Genomic DNA, 20,781 nt, shown 5'->3' with positions numbered 1-20,781 from the left:
CAAAAGTACCGCGATGTTGGCTCTCAGGGGCAGGCACCTCAGTGGTGCATGTGACAGTCATTGGGACACCGAGGCAATAGAGAGATGTTTAATAAGACTTGCTCAGACTGGAGGCTTAGATCCTCCCTGTGCCGCATACCCAATACAGAAAAAGGTTTCTATAAAGTGAACACTTTTAAGTAGTAAGTAGTAGAAAGAGGGAGGCCCTGAGACTAGCCTGGAGAGTGAGGTAAGGCAGTGGTGGACTCCTCTGTGGGCCAGGCCTGGGAAAGACGGGAGCTCTTCTCGCAAAGGCCTTGCTGCCACCTTTGTATAAGGGGGGATAGGAGGGAGGTGTCCTTGAAGATCAAGCCCGTAGTGGGGCGATCACAGCAGTGCAAGTGAGGCTTTCCACAAGGACAGATGGCTAAAAACGACCGTCACCAGGAAGTGTCACCCCCCCACCCCAGAGTTCTTTCCACTAGATCCGGTGGGGGCACTCTAGCCTTCACTGTGACACAGGACCCTGAACATGGGTCAAGCCATCTGCAAGGTGCTGACTACTCTTTGTCAACACCGGGGCTACGCCGCTTTCTTCCTTTTTGCGCGCTTAGCACAGCCCCTGCCGAACCAGCCTCCTAGGATGGGGGCGGCTGAGGCAAGGGGGGCACTCTGGTCCCCAGGTGGGGCCTCTTCTCTGCTTCTGCACAGTGACTTCCTACTGTGGCTACCTTCTTCGCCAGCACGGAGTGGAGTTGCCAAGGAGAAGATTGGGTCCTGCCACCTAACAGAAAGGAAAGCAGCATCAGGTAGGTCTGGAAACCCCTCAAATCACAACCCTCCCGGGCACAGGTAACGCTGTCTGAGGCCGCCTGTCATCTCGCCCCTTCCCCTAGGTCTGTCTTAGACTGGTTGGGCTTTGGCTAGAAGCAGCTTGGGTGTCACAAGAAGAGCCACAAGGGAAGATCTTCCTGGACCCAACTCAAAGGCCAGCAGCAGCCTCTTCTGTGTCTCACCCACTGTCAGTGGGATCTGCACACTTAGGAGGGGGCAGTGCTAGCCACAGGATGGCTCCATCTCCAAGGATAACCTGCTAGCAGCTCTGGGCCCCACCTTTCACTTGTATGGATCGGGGCAGGTGGATTGGACCCTTTTCCCCTTCCCAGACTGCGTGACGGGGATGGGGTTGGGGGGAGGCCAGTTGACTAGGGAGGCGTGGCCCGGAGACTACACCATGGAGAAATCATGTGTCTGATTGAAATGTAGAACCACATATTTAGAAACGTAAGATACAAATAAGCACTGAGTTAAAAAAATGAGCTAAGTCAATGTTTGAAAACGAAAAGAAAAAACACCCAACGACAACAGAAACAATGTGGCACAGGAGAGGCCCCACGTCACAAAACACCACAAACATAACATACAAGAATTGCCAGGCCCAGAGGTGAAGGGATCCTGAATTTCTTGAACCCTTTGATTAAAAGAAGTTATTGATTTCCCCTATAAGACCCTGAAAATTCACAGAGAAAGAAAGTGTAAACTTTTCACTCAATATACACACCAAGTCTAAATTATCACAATTCTGTATCAAGGCAATTGGCTTAACTTTTCCCCAAATATCCCAAAACCAAGGACACAGATTCTGTTTGACCAGGGTTGCACAATTCTCACCCCTCACGCAGGCTGCTAAGGATCTGTGGGGAGCATCCTGTAGAACACACTGGCAGACCCCCATCTCCTCAGAGATTCTGGGCACCATAACGTGGAAAAGTGTTCGGCTGTGGTACAGTCTTGCCCCAGCCAGTTCCTCTGAGGCTCACAGCAGACAGACACGGCCCATCACACAGAGGGGTAGAAATGGGGCCATGCTGCACCCACTCACCGGTTGTAGACAGGGATCTCCAGGCCCAGTTCGTCCATGAGGAGCCGCATTACATCATCACATTTCCCATGAAGCTTCAGGGCAGCCCAGTCATCCTTCGGGGTCCACTGGGGACAAGGAAGGCAGATGAGGGCCAACTCCCTACCCTTTGCTTGTCCCCGGCAGACTGGGACACACTTGAACCTGTACAAGGCTTTCAGGGCGTACAAGTGTGGCACGTCTCCCTGGCTCTTCTGGTCTAAGGCCCAGGTCTAAGGAGGAAGCTCTGAGCACCCACCCACTGTTACCTGCAGGTTCACAATGTAGAGTTTGGGCCGACGGCTTGGGGGCTTCGTCATGCACCAGAGGCGGGGGTACTTCTTCAGTACCTGTACGAGTGGACAGACACACGCAGTAGAGGACGATGCTTTAGATGCCAGTCTACTGCCCGCTGGTGTTAATAGCTCTGGGGAGGCGGGTCAGTAACACGCTCAATCCACAGTGCGTCCATGGCACTGTCAGCAGCACATACCTTCAAGCTGGACCCTAAACACAGGATTGTGTCTGCTTTGCTAGCGGCCTCAGTCGCTGCCTCCCAGTTCAGGGGCTGCCCTAGCGTCCCCCTCTCCCCAAAGTGCACAATGGTGTCCCGAAGCTGAGTCCCACACTTGTGGCACGTCCGGCCTGTCAGGTGTCGGTGAAGGGCGGTACGCTCCGTCACGTCAAACACTCGGACGTACTCTCTGTTAGGGATGCAGGAGGTGCAGACCTGAGGAAGAGAGGGCACAGTGAGTGACATCTGCTTGTCCCCCAGGCCCTGAGTCCACTGGGCACTGCTCACTTCAATATACATATTCCCATGGAGCTCAGAGATGGCGGTCCGTGGCAGCCCACTGCGCAGGTGGAGCCCGTCGCAGTTCTGAGACACCACGTGTTGCACCTGGAAAACAGAACATGGTGGCAGTTAGTAAGGGACGAAGGAGGTGCCCTGTGGCAGTGTAATTATTCTAAGCCCAGTCCGACCAAAGGGAGAGGTTCTCAAAACAAGGAGGTCACTGCAACCTGGGAGGGCCCTGAGGTGGAAAGGTGTCATGTTCTCCCCTACCAACTCTGATATACTGGGAGCAGCCAGGAGGGCAAGCATCTGTTCTGCTCCTGCAAGCCTAGGAGCAGTTTGGAGCACTGGTCACAAGGGGAGGGCAGGAACACACACACACACACACACACACACACACACACACACACACACACACACACACACACACACACACCACACCCCCAGCCCAGGCATGTCTGCTTTCCTGCTTGCTCACCAGATCTCTGGAGGTTTCTGACAAGACTCCTCTGAAGCTAGGCTGCTGTCTAAAGACCCTGAACGGGAAGCTGAATACTAATGTCTGAGGGCAGGGGTTTCTCTTCTTGAAGAGAACGCAGAGCAGGGAAGCAAACAGGAGTCTGAGCTACTGGACTGTTTACCACAGGGATGACTAGGGGGTGGGATGGCTTCCCACCTGGGCACTGAGGGTCTTTCCAGCTTTTTGTTTTGTTTTGTTTTTGACAGAATTCCTCTGTGTCACCCTCACTGTCTTGGCACTCACTCCTGACTAGGCTGGCCTTGAACTCAGAGATCCCCCTGCCTCCGCCTCCCAAGTACTGGGAGTGAAGGCGTGCGTGCCACCACCGCCAGCTTTCTTACCAGCTTATGCTTGTGCAGCTGGGTGATGCTCATGTGGGTGAGGGTAGGCTCTGCTTCGCTTAGGTCGGCAGCACTGTTGGATTTGAGGGAACAGAGGTGAAAGGGCCGCCAGGCAGATGCAGCTCTTCCCTAACCCTGGTAGAAAGCTGTAACATGCTCACCTCACAGGCCTTCCTTTCTGGAGCAGTGTCCACACTCCATTAGGACCCCGGTAATCTGGGATAGAGGCTGCCTGCACATTTGGACAAAGAGATACCACAGGTACTGCAGAACACCCCACAGAGGGCATGCCACTGCTGGCCTGTCTGATCCCCAAATGAGTTGTACCCCACTATGGCTTTTTCCCTCCATCCAAATGACTTTCTTGTCCTGTCTGGGCCACCTTACCTTTCCCTTTTTTTTTTTTTTTTTAAGATTTATTTATTTATTATATATAAGTACACTGTAGCTGTCTTCAGACACACCAGAAGAGGGCATTGAATCTCATTACAGATGGCTGTGAGCCACCATGTAGTTGCTGGGATTTGAACTCAAGACCTCTGGAAGAGCAGTCAGTGCTCTTAGCTGCTGAGCCATCTCTCCAGCCCCAGCTCACCCTTCCAATACCAGAGAACCCTACCCTACTTCAGGGTCCTTGCTAGCACTGAGCAGCTGTGTCCACATCTGTCTTGAACACAGAAGGGGGAAACTGTTTAGGCTCATCGGTGTCCGAAGGAACAGGTTTTAGAGTTCAGGTCACTATTTAGCAAATAGTGACCCCAGGAGGGGGTCCTCTGTCCACTTATATCCTGCAGCACTGAGGTTTTCATTCCAACCTAACATAAAACCAAGTAAGCGTTAAGTAATTTCCCACGACAAACAAACAAACAAAACAATCTAGGAGCCGGGAGTCTTTGGATCCTGGCTGGGGAAGCCCTGTATACACTGCTGCTTGAGCTCAGAGAAGCGCCTGCCCTGGCAGGTAATTCCAACAGAGGGAAGGACCTCAAATGGTGCTTAGGCCACATTTACGAGCTGCGAGCAGAACTTAGTTACCACCAGGTTTGTAGAGTCACTGCTGTAAAGCCAAAGCTGGATCATCGCAGGGCTATGAAGGGCTAGGCCCCGAATGCTTACGCCCCAGACGGCTGAGCTGGAGCAGCAAATGTTCCTCGTTTTGCTCCTGGGCCGTTGCTGTCTGTCTGTCATGCTTCCTGCGCTCACGTTTCCCTGCAAGAGCCCTAAGATGCCACTGCAGCAGCAAGGCCACCAAAGGGCTTCCCAGCTTTAAGGATTTTACGACTGAGCCTGTAGTAGGTTTAGCACTATACCTTTGTAACAGAGGTCTTCTTTTGTCTGTTTGTATATGTCTTTGCATTTGTGCACATGTGTGTAGACCCACGTGTTACATGTGTTGGTGTGTGAATCTCAATGCCCATCTTACTTTTTTTTTTTTTTAACACATTTGTTGGGAGGGAGGTGCAAGGGTCATGACGCACAAGGAAAAGTCAGAAGGCTCCTTGTAGTCAGTCCTCTCCTGTGTGAGCTCTGAGGACCAAACTCCACCAGGCTTGGTAGCAAGTGCCTAGTTATTCAGGGAGCCATCTCACAGCCCCCACCCCCACCTTCCTGACTGTTGTTGTTGGTAAGTCTCTCACTACACGTGGAGCTCATGGATTTGGCCAGGCTGCCTAGCCAGCAGGCTTCAAGGGGTTCTCAGCTTGTCTTCCCGTTCTGCGGTTACAGGGGTGTGGTATTGCTTAGCTTCTTCATATGCATTCTAAGAGTCCAAACTCAGGTCCTCATGCTTGCACAGCAAGCACGTTACCCACTGTGCCATCTCTCCAGACCACTTTAGGGCTTCTTCAGAATAGAAACTGTTCACCTGAGTCAAACATTCATTCCACACTCACACATGATTGTACTGATACAGTCACACGTTCAAAGGTAGTCATCCCTCAGCCCAGGAAATCTCTCAGAGTCAGGAGCACAGCATTTCTCGTTTGTACCTGTTGTACTGTGTGACTCTGTCTTTTTTTTTTTTTTTTTTGAGACAGGGTCTTGCATCAAGCTTTGAGCCAGGCTGGCCTCAAGCATTTGATCTTGAGCTTCCTCCCCTACCAGGCTTCACCTCCTGAGTCCTGAGATTAGAGATTTGGGACTCGACACTGGTTTTTCATTTATTCACATGGATCAATATGTCTCCACTTTAAGGGAGAAGCCATTAGCAAGTATTTGGTTACTACATCCTACTACCGCTCCGTGTTTGACTGGCTGTCATAAATTAAGCATTCTGAAACTCTTTGACTTAGCTAAATTATTATTTATTGATTGACTTATCCTTTAGCCCCTGGCTGTTCTGGAATTCCCTATGCAGACCAGGCTGGTCTTGAACTTACAAAATCCCAAGTGCTGGGATTAAAGGCATGTGCCACCTTGGTCACTTTGCCTTAGTTAAATCTTAAATCTAGAATTGTTTTGTTCTGGATCTCCGAGAAAGGACACCTTGAAGTTATTTCAAAGGTGAGAGAGCATTTGAACTCCAGCACTGAACAGCCCAAGTTTGTGCCCCAGAAGGGGGCGCCCCACACCTGAAGCAATGTGCAGGCTGTCACTTACCGTGCTGATCCCAGCGCCTGTGTAGACAACCAAGTGTCTGGCACTTCGGACAGCTCCGGCTAGTTCGCGGACCTTCCTCCGCAACTCCTCTGGGTCATCACACACCTGACAGGAGCCAGAGCTGGTTATTCCGGCCGCAGCCCACCGCCTACAGGCTACAAGCTATAGCCTACAGCCTACAGCCTACAGCCCAGCACCCGCTGCCCGCGACTCGCCTCCTCCTGGCGGCGCTTGAGGCCCTCACGCCGCCGGCTCCGACCCTGAAGCTCGGTCACCAGATCCTCACTCTCGGCCAGGAGCCGGCCCTCCTCCGCGCTGCGCTCTGCAGCCGCCTTCCTCAGGATGCGTGACACCTACGGACGAGCGGTAGGTGAGCGACTGCGCGTGCCGGCGCGAGCGCGGGCACGGCAGTGGCTTACCTGGCGGAGGCGCTCCCGCTGCTGCTCCTCCCGCAACCTCCGGACCCGCTCAGCCGCTTTGCGCTCCGAGCGGCTCAGACCGCCACCGGCTGCCATCGCTCCCTGGACTGCGCTTCCGGCTTCCGCTTCCGCCTCATCCGGCAGCTACAAAGACGCATGCGCGCGCCCTGCCTTTCCCACCCCTTCCGGCTCGCCCTTCCCATCCTGGTCTTTCCCTTGCTCCTTCACGTTTCAAAGAAACACCACCAGATCTCTTTAAAAGGCGTTTATTGATCATATACAAAATAAAGAAAACCTTATATATCACAAACATACACTATGTACAGCAATAAATACCCGGGGGGCCAGGCCCAGTGCCGCCCCTCCTGGACAATAATTTAGCAATAAATACTGCGCAGGGCACGGGTGGGCACCAAGGCTGCTGCCTGCTGAGGCCAGGTGACTTGATCGCTCTGCACTGATGCCAAGTCCAGACCTCACCTTGCAGCCAGATCCCCGATGGCCCTACCCAGGTGCTGGAGACAGGGTCTCACCTTGCAGCCACACAACAGCCCCTCCTCACTTGGATGTTTAAGGACCCTCACCCCATTTAGGGTACTCTCTACTAACCTCCCCCTGGCTTCAGCCCTGCAGGGCAGGCAGGGGCTGATCAACTCTGCTTGGACACACCTCTCAGCACCAGGAGACCAACAGAGCTGGACACACAATAGCCCTTGTCCTGTTGCCCTAAGTTGCCAGGAGAAGGCTTTCTGTACCCATTCCCATTTGGTTAAAGGCTTCAGGGACTAGCAGACAGAGAGAAATGGGAGGAAAAGTAGGGTTGGGGCATGAAGTTGCTGGAGGAGCCAAAAGCCCAACTGGGGCCATAGAGAACAGGGAATCTATCAGGGACACTTCCTGAACACTCTACCTCTCAGGGGCAGAGTACATAGGTGTGCAGCTGGCCCAGGAGGTATAGCACGCACCCAGGACACATGCCAGAAACAGGGAAGCTGTGAGCAGCTCCAGCACACCCATGCCTCTGTGTGGTACTAAGTCTGTCCTCTCCACAACTGCTCCCAAACCAGACAGCCAACAGCACTTAGAAAACATGCCAAGAATTACTCAGTGGCTTTTGGGGGGGGGAGATCGTTAATGTGTTGGTTCCTTTCACCAAACCACAGCCTAAAAGAGTAACTCAGAAGATCCCAGAGCGGAAACAGTGTAGCAGGCTGTGGCTCAGACACCCCAGCTGTGGATGGGAGCTTTGGCCAAGTGGCCACACCAGAGAGGGAGGTAGCAGGGAAGTGGCCTCACCATCTCCAAGTGGGCTGTAGCTTATCAAAACTGCAAATCCTGGCCTTGAACACCAAGGCTGCTGCTAGCACAGAGTACACACGGACCTGAAAGATGAACTGAGAACAGCCTGCTGGGAAGCCTGGGGATGGTAGTGGTCCCTGTATAACTCAGTGTTGCTGTGGACTCCCTGCACTGATGGTACAACACCCAGACTAGCAGCTAGACACAACAGAGGGGAGGACTCTCTGGGACCATATTCTACAGAGGAAACTGACCCACCTCCTGCGGGTTTTCTTTGAAATCTGAGTGTCCATGTGGAAGGAAGGAGTCGGGCAGTCAAGATAGGAGGGAAGTCACACATTACGGTTTACTTAGCGGAGAAGTTTGGGAGACCTGGCCTCAGCCCAAGCTCTCCATTCGCTGTGTCAGAAAGTCAAACACAACACCCTCACAGTAGGAAAACGGAATTAACAATGATCAGGAAAACAGCCAACAGTCACAACTGGACACAGGATTTACTGTCAAGAAATCAGGGGGATGGGGCAGGGAGTGGAGCTGCAGGGCTGGCTCAATAGGGAACGTTCCCCAGACTCAATAAGGAGATACTGCAAACCTGAAAGCCTTGAGCACGGCTCTATCCTGTTCAGAAGCAAAGATCTGCTACTCCTGTTTAACACACATCTAGCCTCAGCCTCCTCTTCCTCATCCTCCCAAAAGGCTGGACCCATGCAGAGGGCCATTCTCAGCTATACACAATAGCCCAGCCAGAATCAAAGCACTCAGAAAGCCTGTCCCTCTCCTCCTCTAGGCATGGGCCAGCTCTGCTTGCCAGTCGGCATCAGCAACTCACTGGATACCAGTTAAGAGCCAAAGGGAGGGAATGAGGTCACCTGGTAACTTATAATCAACAGTCCAGATTTCCACCCATATCCAACTCAGGCATCAATGGGAGTGTCTGAGCACCTTGAGCCAAACCAGCCTACCAAAAATGCCAGGGTGGCAGAGGTCCTGCTCCCAGAGCACTGCATGCTGTGTCAAACTGAGTGAAAATCCTGCTGCCTACGAGGTAAAGGCCTATCAGGCCACAGTCTTTCCTTTTACCAGATCACATTTCTGTGCTTGTCAGGGATCCAGGGCCCCAGAGAAGACACCAGCAATGTCAGCAAGAGGCTACAGGCCATGTGACCACAAAGGGATGTAGCCTCTTATAGGTGGGCATCCGCCTATGAGGAGCTTCCTGAGCCAAGCCTGGAAGGTGGGCAGCCTCCACTGGAAAGCTGGGGTGAGGAGGCAGGCTTGGAACCTGCAGAGAAGCACCTCCAAGTCGAACAGCGGATCCCTGGAAGACGCAGATCCTGAAGGAGGCAGAATAGGGCCCAGAGCCAAGAGCTGCAGACACTGGGAAGAACAGACCAGGCCCGAGGGCCAAAGCCCTTGTCTGGCCATGGTGGAGGCCTCCAGGCTCTCACAGTGAGACAGGGAAGAATGGGTTGCCCCAAGTGGGGCCCCTAACCAATCTGCCTGGGAAACAACACCCCACAGAACGGGGTTTCAGAAATACACGAGTGACAGGACTCCCAATCCACAAGGTAGGCCCCTGGGGCGGCCTAGCTGAGGCCCCAATGAAGCCTCTAGGAACTAAGCTGAGGCCAGAAGGAAGACGGCCGAGGACAGGTAGGGCACAGCCCTGTGGGCACCCACAGTGACACCTTGGTCCCTGCAATGTCACCACCCAGGGCCAGAGGTGGTGGATGTGGAAGCAGCATGGGGGCTGATAGCTCCCAATTTCACTTACTCTGCCACTGCCTTAAGCCAAGCCCTAGACCCACAATGCCAAGCCAAGGCTCAGAGGGACCAAGTGGCAGAGGAATGGACAAGTGCAGAAGAACGTGAGCCAGCAGGCAATCTCCTGTACTCCAGCGGCAGAGTACGTTCTGCCTGGGTCCAGCAAGCCAGCAGAAGCAAAACCACAACAAAAATCCAAAAGACAAACACACATACGCACACGCACACATACACACAAACACAGGGACAGCCACAGGTCAAAGGTCACCAGAAGCACCAGCACTTTACGGCTGCACAAAACCTCACCAGGCACGGACAACACCACGGCACCGGCAAGACGGAAGCAGGAAGGGCGAAGGAGTAAGTCACTTTCGGTACAGTTGCAAAAGAGATATCAAAGAGGACAGCCTCTGGTAGGCTCGCAGCCTGGCCTTTTTTTTTTTTTTTTTTTTTTTTTTCTTTTTTTTTAAACTAAGTTTTATAAGTAATGTCTGATAACTCTGTGTATAAAAACTAAACTCCAACAGCCACAGAGCTGTCCCCAGGTTTACAAGAAAGGGATTTTTTTTTTAAACTAGCAAAGTTTCTACTATACTTTCTTCCCTTATCCATTTATACGGTCAAATGTTGTTTTTTGTTTTTGTTTTTTAAGACAATTTTATAAATACTCTGCAGCTTTTTTTTCTTTTTAGCTCTTAAACATATAATTTAATAACTCCGTAAAAGGAACTTCTCTTTTAAATAAAGGGCTATATAACCACACAAATAGGTCATGTAAACAGTGACACCGGACCCATCGCAGGACACACTGACACACCTTCCACCCACACTCATAACCGGCGATTTGGTCTTATCCGGTGCACTGTGCCAGGCTCCAGCACCATGGTTCCTGCCCCAGTGCCCAGGCTGGTGGCCTATCCATCCAGGGGCTTCAAGATATAACCACGTTTCAGGGCAGAGCCCATCTCCTCCTTCTGGATCAAACAGGCCCACTGGAAATCTGAAAAGAAAGCTCTCAAGTCCCCCTGCAGACCACCGGGAAGGGCAGACCCAAGCCCAGTACACTTGCCCACTTGCACTCTCGTCCATTCCCACAGTGCCCACTCCGGACTCCTAGCCTGCATGGCCTTGGTACAAAGGGGTTAGGGGCAACCCAACATCACTGTTGAACTGACCGATCCCAACGTACAAAACACAGGCGTGACAACAAAGATGATATCAAGGGGCTCAGCCCGGTGCCCCTGGGTGCAGGTTGTGCTTTGCAGGGAAGGAAAGAGGGAAGGGAAAGTAGAAAGGAAGGGAAAAGAAAGGAAGAGGGACGGGGCTGCCAACTTTGCCACGCACCTAGTGGCCCCTCAAAGACCTGCCTGGCAACTGCACGTGTCCCTATGACCCGAGCATCCGTCTTGGACTTACTATTGTGATGACGCTGGTGGCAGCCACCTTGCCAGGGACCAGGGGCCCCAGGCCAGCAGCAAGGGGACCCCCCGGGGCCACAGGGCTGCAGGCCACGTCCTGGCAAAGTTCTGCAGGGCCTCATACTTGGAGCGCAGCGCATCGAGCTCCAGCTTCATGCTGGCATTCTCGGAGGCCAGCTTCTCCACCTCCTGCTGTAGCTCCGCCTTCTGCTTTTCCAGCTCCTCCTTCTGTGTCACCCGCTTCACTCGACAGCTGGCTGCGTAGCCTCGGTTCTTGAGTGTGCGCCGGCGCTGCTTCAGCTGGATAATCTCTTCCTTGGATAGGCCTCGCAGGTGCTGGTTCAACTCTCGCACCGACATGGTCACCAGCTCCTCATCGGTCAAGCTGGTGCCATTCTCGCCTGGCTCCCGCTTCACCTGGAGTGGCACAGCACACGGGGTCAAGGCAGAGTAGGAATGCCCAGCCCAGCACACCCCGAGCCCAGCCTCTCCACTCACCTTTAAGGCCTTGTTTCCTTTATTGGGGGTCGTCATAACCCGGGGGACACAGTGAGCAGGCACTCTGCAAGACACAGAGCAGAGATCAGGACCCTGAGACTCTTACACCCCAAAGGGAAGCTTGCTGCCTAGTGCTCAGCCCACAGAACCCTGCCCTCACCTGACCTGAGCTTGGCTGCTTCAGAAGGCCCTTTCCCTAGAGAGCCAGGTGGGAGGTCGGGGAGATTTTTTTTCCCAGGGAAGAAGCAGCAGCGATGTGAAGGCAGAAGACAAAGGGAGCAGAGAGAGATTAGAAGGTCTGGGCTGCAGGAGGGGCAAGCCTAGAAGGAAGCTGAGCTTTAAAAATAACCCCAGTGCTGCCCCAGAGCGCCCTGTTCCTGGCGAGTCATGCTGACTCAGCGTATCGCCTCCCTCCCTTCCTGAGCTGTTCTCCCGTTCTTCTGGCCAGCCAGCAGTTCCCCAGGAGACCCACTACTGGGACCAGCAGCAAGCAAGGGTCAGTCAGGGACCCTGTATTCCAAGGTCCTACTTCCCATACATGACCCTAAGCTGGCCCAGGACAAAAGAAAGCCCTTTCTCTCTCTAGGACTTAGGAGGTTGCTTCCTGCCTCATTCTGGCAGAGGACCAGGTTTGTTCTAACTGGCTGACTAGGAATCCTCTCACCTTCCAGGTAGCAGGCAATCCGGCTGGGAGGAGCTGAGCCCAGGCCCCTCCAGTCCTCCCTGTGCATCTCCTTTACAGATGGGGTAACCATCCTGTGGCTTGGTTGCAGCATCCTGTACTCTTGCCCCACCCGACACAGGGTGTTTCACAAGGGCTCCCACAATTAGCAGAGGAAGAGCACTGTTAGCTGGAAGCAGGCAAGAGCCAGCCAGCCCCTTTGGGTCACTGACTGGTCTTTGGCTCTCTGCCTAGGGTCAATGACCACAGGGCCAGGGAACAAAAGCAAAACAGCTACCTCCTACAGTCAGCGGCCCCTCTGGGCTCAATCTCATTTCAGCCTTCTGAAGCCTTGCCAAGGACATTTTTGTATACCTAGGCTGGGAATCCCCACTTGGCCCAACACCCACCAGTCCCACGGGTAGAGATGCAGGGAATGAGGAAGGACCTGCAGGTGAGGTTGCCGAAGGTCTCTTTCAGAAGGCTGAAGGCTGTGAGCACTTCAGGCGAAACTGTGCTGGGTGGAGAGTTCATCTGATCAAAGGAACGGATGTGTGAGCCAGGGCAGCACTAGTGTTCTCATTAGCCTTACCTACCACTCTTAGCCTTGAACAGGAGGTGTGGCTACACGCAAACATTAAGCAAGCATGGAAGCCAGAGAGACTTCTACAAGGCTAAATAAATTACGAGCATTTTCAGAGGCCACAGTCCTGCTAGATCAAAGAGAAAGGCAGAACTCAGATGTGAGGTCTGAAGGGCATCTGTCTGTCTTTCTTACAAGTTGGCCCTATACCCACACACTAGGAGTGTGAGTCAGGTGAGGGGCACAGCCTTAGCAGGAGCTTCCCTTATGCATACTGCTAAGCTCAAAACGGTGGTGACTTCCTGAGATCGCAAAGAAAAGTGCAGAGTGTGGCGGCTGGGAGCTAAAAAGTGCCTCCTCAACAGATTTTACCCTCTGCCAAAGGCCTGAACTCAGCACTAGTGCAGCCAATTCCCTCCTGATCAAAGGTGTGTGCATGTGTGCGTGTGTGCACACACTAGCAAACGTGCATGTGTATATTCATTCATGTATGCTTAAGGGGGGAGGGCAGATCTCAGGAAAGACAGTGCCTTCAGCTACCTGCCGGGCTTCTGCAAGCCTAGAGACACACAGTGACTAGGCAGACAGTTTTGGGGGACAGCTGTGCTGAGGGATACAGTTCAGAGATCTTTCCAGAGCCTGAGGAAGAAGCTCAGAGTGGCTGATCTGGACCTGCTGCCTTCCAACAACTCAGCCCTCCTCCAAGTACTTCACTCACTGCGATGGACAGTCTCAAGACAGCAAGGGACTCTGGACCACCCATTCAGGCTGACAGAAAAGAAAAGGTTTGGGCATCTGTCCTCTCACAATGGATAAGCTGGACATTGGCCTCAAGCAAGACAGTGAGACCCTTTCTTGCTCAACCTTGCCTGCAAACTTCAATGCAGGAGAGACCCCCAGCTTAGGTCTTCCCTTCTTCAGATATTGGCATTATTTGAAAGGGACTTAAAACGTTAAGTTCACTGAAGCATAGTGCCTCCAGAGCTTAACACTTTTCTGGGACCTTGAAGTTTCACAGGGCATAAAGTTCTACCCCCAATGAAAACACTACACCTACAAGCAGTTTCGAGGTTCAGTGTGCTAAGTGTTGAGGGGACAACCTCTTAGCACAAACCACAAGGTAAGCGTAAGTGTAGCCATGAATCCCTGAGCAAGGAAAGCAATACAGAATAGAGTTCAAGAACCTTCACAACTGATAAGTCAGTAAACAGCCATTCAGCCACACCCCACGCAAACTGTAACTTCCCAAGAGTCTCCAGACACCCAATATGGCACACACTTTTTGGTAACTTCAGGCAACAGTGGGACCCCAAACTCTTCTGAAAGGAATAACGCTGGGAAAAATAGAACTACACCTTCCACTCCATGGTTGCACCTCAAAACTCCCACCAGCTGCCTAGATCCACCCTTTAGGAACCTTAGCTGGTTAGCGCTGCCCCAGCTTCTCTCAAGCCACACACCCTTCTTCACTGCCTCCCGGTCTCTTCCATCCAGGACCAACGCAGCCTGGCCATTCAGGGTCACTCAGAAGAAAAGCTTGCTTCCCAGACAGAGCTGGCTCGGCCCACCTAAGCTCCTCCCCTCGGCGTACACCGATCCGTCTCCCAGTTTGGGGAACTGCCCCAGTTGTGGGACCCGGGCCAGGAGCCCAAGAGCCTGGGAGGGATGCGCAAGCCTGGGGCTTTACCTTCCACCCCGGGAGAAACCTGCGGCGCGCCCCTGTAATGCCTCCTTCGCGGCCTTTGCCTCCAACTCACAGGTCCGTCAAACTTAAACACGACCCAGGATCCTGGCCCGACCTTCTCCGCCCGGATCTAGCCCTGCCTCCCGACTAGACCGGCCGATAGCGAGCCCGGGCCCCCCGCCCTGGCCCAGCGTCAGCAGGAGCACCGAGTGACCTCATGCTGATGACTCAGCACGTCTCCGCTGGGCTCGCACGCGCGTGGCGAGCCCAAGCCGCGCAGCAGGGTCTCCCCGCCGCCTCCCCTGTGGGCCCGCGCGCGACCCCGCCCGCGCGGAAGCCGACGGACACCTGATGAGTCAGCAGCTCGGTGCGGCTACCCCGCTGACCCAGGCAGACGCGCGCACCTCGCCCTTAAATCGCGCCCCCCGCAGGGCACCCGAGGTCCGCCGCCGCGCGCACGCCCGTCCCCTGCCTCGCCGTCGCCCGGTCCACCGACACTGGGGTGGCACCGGCGAACAGCCCGCTTTCGACTGGCGGGGAAACCGAGGCACGCGCCGCCGTCGGGTGTGCCGCAACCCCGAGGCCAGGCCCCGTCGCCCGCCCCAGCCCCGCGCACTCACCACACTGCGGACCCGGGCGGGCCAAGGCGGGGCTGGGGCGGGGCCGCGCGCGCGCGCTCCGGGCTGCGCGGGGCTGGGTCGGGCGCGAAGGGTCCGGGCCGGGGGCTTAGGAGTACTGGCCGCTTGCGCGGGCCGGGCCAAGCGCGCTAGGAAGGCCGGGCCGGACCGGGCTCAGAATCCGCCGCCGCCGCCGCCGCTCCTCAGACGTCACATGATGTTTGGTCACGTGGGTTCCATTCATGAAGGGGCGACGCGGCTGGCCTAAGCTTAAAGGGAAAGGCGAGGCGGCAGCAAGGCGAGCGCGTTCCCATCACGCCTGCGCAGCCCCGCGCCGTCGCCCCTGGCAACGCCCGCCGCGCCCTGGCAATGTCTCGCGGGAGTAGTCCCGGGCGCTCGCCCGTCTCGCCACATGCTCCGGCCGAGTGTTTCTGCCGGGTGTTTTCTTTTTCGCGGCCCCGACTCTGCTGCATCAAGTTCCCTCCAGATCTCCATGCAACTCAGACCGAGATCTATGGGACAGACCATGAGTGGGTATTTTTCGGGTTTGTTTGCTTGTGTGATTTTCGATTTTCTTCACTTGGATAGAGTTTCACTGTACAGCAAGCGGACTGGCTTTCAATTCCCGGAGATGCTCCTGCCTACCCCCCCGCCCCAGAGCAGGAATCACAGACTAGTGTCACCACGCGGGAACCCATTTGCTGTTTTGAAGATGTGACACAGTCGTTTAATTTCTTACCCCATTCTGCTGCGATGCCCTTATTTTAAATGGATCAGCAGGCTGAAAAGGACGCGGCTGTTGAGAGGCACAGCCCTGACGCCAGCGCAGATCCCCAAAATGTACAAGATGACACTAGGGCTTGGAAGATGCTCACAAATGATTCTAGTCTCGAGAGGGTGCGAGGGGCTTCACTATCTCTGCGGGTAGTATGCATGCACTCAGTGTAAAAGTTGTTTACTTTTCCAACCCTTTGCTGCATTAAAAACTTCTCTGGGTGCATTCTGCTGCTACTTTTTGTGAGAGGAGACTGCCCGCTGCTGTTGAAAAAGTTAAAAAGAAGGAAAATGGGAGGAATCAGGTTTTCATTTCGAGGTTCCGAACTTTCTTTTTTTTTAGAGCTGAGGACCGAACTCAGGGCCTTGCACTTGCTAGGCAAGCGCTCTACCACTGAGCTAAATCCCCAACCCCGGTTCCGAACTTTCTATTTGGCCTTCCCTTCCCTTCTCAGGGAACCTAATAAAGGTGGTTTATCCTGTAAAATGTGATGAGGAAAAGGGAGCAGGCAGGCTGGAAGCGGGGCTCTGTGTGTCCTGGGATTTGAACTCAGGACCTCTGGAAGAGCAGTCAGTGCTTTTTTTTTTTTTATTCGTTTATTATATATAAGTACACTGCAGCTGTCTTCAGATACACCAGAAGAGGGCATGGACTTTACAGATGGCTGTGAACCACCAGGTGGTTGCTGGGAATTGAACTCAGGTCCTCTGGAAGAGTAGTCGGGTGCTCTTAACCGCTGAGCCATCTCTCCAGCCGCAAACTTGGTTTCTTAAGGCAAGGTTTAGACTAGGCTGGCCTTGAACTCTCAGAGATCCAACTGCCCCTTGCTAGGATTAAAGGCCTGTGCCACTACACCCAGCCTCAAAAAGTAGTTCTTTCCATTGTATTTCTTTGGGGAGTGTGTAAGGGGTCTTTATCTCTCACTGGCTATAGCCAGAGAGAATTATTCCTATGCCCTGTGGTGGTTTGAATAGAAATGGCCCACATAAACTCGTGTTGAAATGCTTGGCCCCTGGACTGGAGAGATTGCTCAGTGGTTAAGAGCACTGACTGCTTTCCAGAGGTCCTGAGTTCAAATCCCAGCAACCACTTGGTGATGAGCTCTGATGCCCTCTTCTGGTGTGTCTGAGGTCAGCTACAGTGTGTGTAGTCATAAATAATAAATAAATAAATTTTAAAAAATGCTTTTAAATGCTTGGCCCAAAGGGCATAGCACTAATAGGAGGTGTGACCTTGTTGGAAGAAGTGTGTCACTGTGGGGGCAGGCTTTGAGGTCTTATATACTCAAGCTATGCCCAGTGTGCTTACACTTTCCTGCAGCCCTCAGATCAGAATGTAGAACTCTAAGCTCATCTCCAACACCGTGTGTGCCCTCATGCTGCCATGCTTCTCTCCATGAAAATAATGGACTAAACCTTGGAAAAGTGTAAGCCAGCCCCAATGAGATGTTTTCCTTTAGAAGAGTTGCTGAGGTCATCGTGCCTCTTCATAGCAATAAAAAACCCTCACTGAAACATGCCCTCTGGGTTTCTGTTACTTATTTTCATCCTCCCTTTGTTCTTTTCCACATTGTGAGATGGTGTCTTGGTCTGTAGGCTGACATGAGCTCAGTAGCAGTCCTCCTGTTCAGCCTCCCAAATGCTGAACTGCAGCCGTGAGCTCCCACACTCTCCATATTATTTTTTATTATTATTATTTTTTATTGCGCAGACCAGCTGCAAAGTCTCGCAGTCAAGAGTAACTGGGACTTGCTGGGCATGTTAGCACATGCCTTTAATCCCCGTCCTCAGGAGGCAGAGACAGGTGGGTCTCCGAGTTCAAGACCAACATGGTCTACAAAGCCAGTTCCAGGACAACCAGGGCTACACAGAGAAATCCTGTCTCAAGAAAACAAAAAGGGAGGGGGTAAAAACTGGGACTCCAGATGTGCATCGTGATTGACAAGCCCTCAACCTATCCCTCACCCCCTCAGTGTTAGGGATCTAGCCCAGGGTATTACACATGTTAGGGAAATGATCAGTCACTGGACCACCACAGCCCAACCCTCAACACACACACACACACCAGCAGATATTAGGTCAGAGGCCTGGTACATCTGTGTGTTCTGAATCTTGATCACTTGGTCCCGGTCCAAGGGAGGACCCCTGAGGCACTTTTCTGCACACTGCTAAGAGGGACCGGAAGGGTGAGTATAGCATTGGGCTATGGAGACAGCACCCACTGGGGTGACCTGGCAGGACATTCAGATTCACATCAGGACTGGTCCCTTCACATGCTCTTCCTTGTCCCTGCCCAAGTATCATCAGGAAGCACCAGCTGTGGGTCACGGGGTGGGGGGTTGCTGGGGGGCTGCCAAAGGGTAGGTAGCAGTTGCTAGGCAGATTCCCACTGATGTCCCCAACCCCTGTAGTGACAGTTTTGGAGTTTTGGCTTCTTTGAAAACCACAGAAATACTACAGGAATGTGTTTTCATTTTAATCCCAAGTGTGGGATATGGGGCTGCTTGAGATGGTTTTGCCTCATGCTCTAGAAGGGTGTGGTTTTGCCACTACAGATATTTTCTGTGATTGTGTGATGTTTGGAATTCTGGGGGCTTTTTGCAGAGTATATAAATGCTAGGGCCCCTGAGAAGTGGGTTGTTGGTTGGTCTCGGTTTGTTAAGTAGTTGTACGCAAAGAAGAAACAAGAAGGAATTAGATATCCTGATGGCAAAGATCATCAAAGTTGCCCCAAGGAACTCAACGCCCCTCATCAGCAGGAAATAGTCTAACAATGATGTCATTCCCTTTCTGACCACTGACTTTATTCAGGGATCTCTTTCCTTTCCTCTTTCTCTTTTTTTTTCCTCTGTTACCTAGTGTTAGGGGTTGAAGAGGTGGAGAAGGAAGAAAAGTTCCCGGGGTAAGCTTCACCTGCCTTACATCCTGGTCCTCACAGCATCGAATGTGGCTTTCATTCACACATTAGAGAGAGAATTTGTGAGTCTTTTTTTTTTTTTCCCTAAGGTTTTCCACTTTCGGGGAGTCTCGCTCCCCGATCCTTGCTCAGCACTCCTAGGAACCTAGTCTTGGGACAAAGCTTGTGAGTGCACACATCCAGGGCTACAAGGGGCTAGAAGAAACGGTCAGAAGATGGGACTGCCCTGGAGATGATAGGGCGGTGGTATGGAACTGCCTCCTTGCGGTAGAGAGCCCTGGGCTCTGGGGTTAACACTGAAGCTGGTGTTAGATGTCTTCCTGGGTCCAGGTGACTCAGGCTCCAGAGTCTTCCTTGGGATAGATCAGGTCCTGTGCCTATAGAGCAGGCTAATGTGCTTATATTCACAGAAGGGGTGCTAAAGGAGCGTAGAGTCCATCCTGAAACAAGCCCCCGGAGCATGTGTGGATCATTTATGTGCCTCACCATATAAATCTTTTTTTTTTTTTTCTTTTTTCTTTTTTTCGGAGCTGGGGATCGAACCCAGGGCCTTGCGCCTGCTAGGCAAGCGCTCTACCGCTGAGCTAAATCCCCAACCCCTCACCATATAAATCTTAACTACTCAAGAGCCCTCTACTGACTCTCCAGACAGGCTTGGGACGCTTGTCCCCGGGAACAGTGAAGAAGAGAGGAGCTGGATCTCAGAGAACATAGAGGCTTCCTAGGTTCATAGGTCTCGCAAAACAAGCTCTTTTTGCTGAGTGGCACTTCAAGAAGTCTCCCAGGAACCCATCTGTACCACCAGCTTTTGGGCAGTGACTCAAAAGTCCTGGTCCCCATGACTCTAGCACCGTTTCTTAGCATGGATGGATTCTGTCTTCTGACCCTTGTAACAATCTCAGCCACCCTTGGTTCTGAACTGCTCAGGGGAAGCTGGGAAGCGAGGAGTAAGATCCTGCTGCTTCCTCAGCGAAGAGGAAGACCTCTTTTCTCTGACCTGCTCTCCGGTGCACAGGAAGACTTCTGCACATTCAACTAAATCACAGACTACCAGAAGCTTGTGTGCTGGCTGGTCATGCAACGTCAGTTTGACTCACACACGAGAGCTATCTGAACAGAAGGAAACTTGATGGAGAAAATACCTCCGTAAGATGCAGTTGTAAGGGGCTGGAGAGATGGCTCCGTGGTTAAGAGCACTGACTGCTCTTCCAGAGGTACCTGGGTTCAATTCCCAGCACCTACATGGTGGTTCACAACTGTCTGTAACTCCCAATATCTGACACCTTCACACATACATGCACGTAAAACACCAATGCATATAGAATAAAAGTAAATAAATTCTAAGAAAAACAAAAACAGAGAGGGGGAGGGGTTAGGGGGATGTTGGCCCGGAAACCGGGAAAGGGAATAACAATCGAAATGTAAAACCAGGTAGTGGTGCATACCTTTAATCCCAGTGCTCAGGAGGCAGAGGCAGATGGATCTCTGTGAGTTCAAAGCCAGCCTGGTATACAGAGCAAATTTTAGAATAGCCGGGGCACCCAGAAACCTTGTCTCAAAAACAACCACAAAACCAACAACAAAAATTAACACACAGGGGTTAGAGAGATGGCTCAGTGGTTAAGAGCACTGGCTGCTTTTACAGGTGACCTGAGTTCAAATTCCAGCAACCATTTTGTGGCTCACAACCCTCTGTAATGAGATGTGATGCCCTCTTCTGGTGTGTCTGAAGACACATAAAGTGTACTTACATATAATAAAATAAATAAATAAATCTTTTTTTTTCCTTTTCTTTTTTTTTGGAGCTGGGGACCGAACCCAGGGCCTTGCGCTTGCTAGGCAAGCGCTCTACCACTGAGCTAAATCCCCAACCCCTAAATAAATCTTTAAATAAATAAAAAAAAAATAACAGTCAGGGTGGCAGTGGCACATGCTTTTTCCTCCTTTCTTTTTTTCCGAGACAGGATTTCCCTGTATCCTGGCCCTTGAATCTGTCTCTCTGGAAAATTCCAA

General features: G+C 52.6%; 2 protein-coding genes across 3 annotated transcripts; both read right to left on the bottom strand.

The window, feature by feature from the left end:
* Positions 1-72: 72 nt before the first annotated feature.
* On the bottom strand, positions 73-6,702 carry Sirt7 (sirtuin 7). 2 transcript variants are annotated; one of them, XR_004388991.1, is made up of 11 exons: positions 6,554-6,702; positions 6,350-6,487; positions 6,135-6,239; positions 3,698-3,768; positions 3,537-3,609; positions 2,682-2,780; positions 2,373-2,609; positions 2,149-2,229; positions 1,862-1,968; positions 1,404-1,489; positions 662-763 (listed from the first exon to the last, which is right to left on the bottom strand). XR_004388991.1 is itself a non-coding variant. In XM_032911693.1 (10 exons), exons 1-10 carry the CDS (start codon positions 6,647-6,649, stop codon positions 562-564), a joined length of 1,209 nt encoding a protein of 402 aa, XP_032767584.1. In that variant the 5' UTR covers positions 6,650-6,700; the 3' UTR covers positions 73-561. The 2 variants fall into 2 exon arrangements, 1 of the variants encoding a protein (XP_032767584.1); XM_032911693.1 differs by lacking the exon at positions 1,404-1,489 and having other exon boundaries at positions 73-763; positions 6,554-6,700.
* Positions 6,703-6,803: 101 nt separating this feature from the next.
* Mafg (MAF bZIP transcription factor G) lies at positions 6,804-14,372 on the bottom strand. Its single transcript, XM_032911694.1, is given in 5 exon segments — positions 6,804-11,127; positions 11,130-11,451; positions 11,533-11,596; positions 11,698-11,728; positions 12,197-14,372. Coding segments are annotated over 5 exon segments (654 nt in total). The 5' UTR covers positions 12,309-14,372; the 3' UTR covers positions 6,804-11,002.
* Between the last annotated feature and the right edge of the window lie 6,409 nt (positions 14,373-20,781).

The sequence above is a fragment of the Rattus rattus genome, chromosome 9, assembly GCF_011064425.1.
Source record: "Rattus rattus isolate New Zealand chromosome 9, Rrattus_CSIRO_v1, whole genome shotgun sequence".
Lineage (NCBI taxonomy): Eukaryota > Metazoa > Chordata > Mammalia > Rodentia > Muridae > Rattus > Rattus rattus.
The sequence above is the reverse complement of the archived record's forward strand: the minus strand, read 5'-3'. Positions and strand labels throughout refer to the sequence as shown.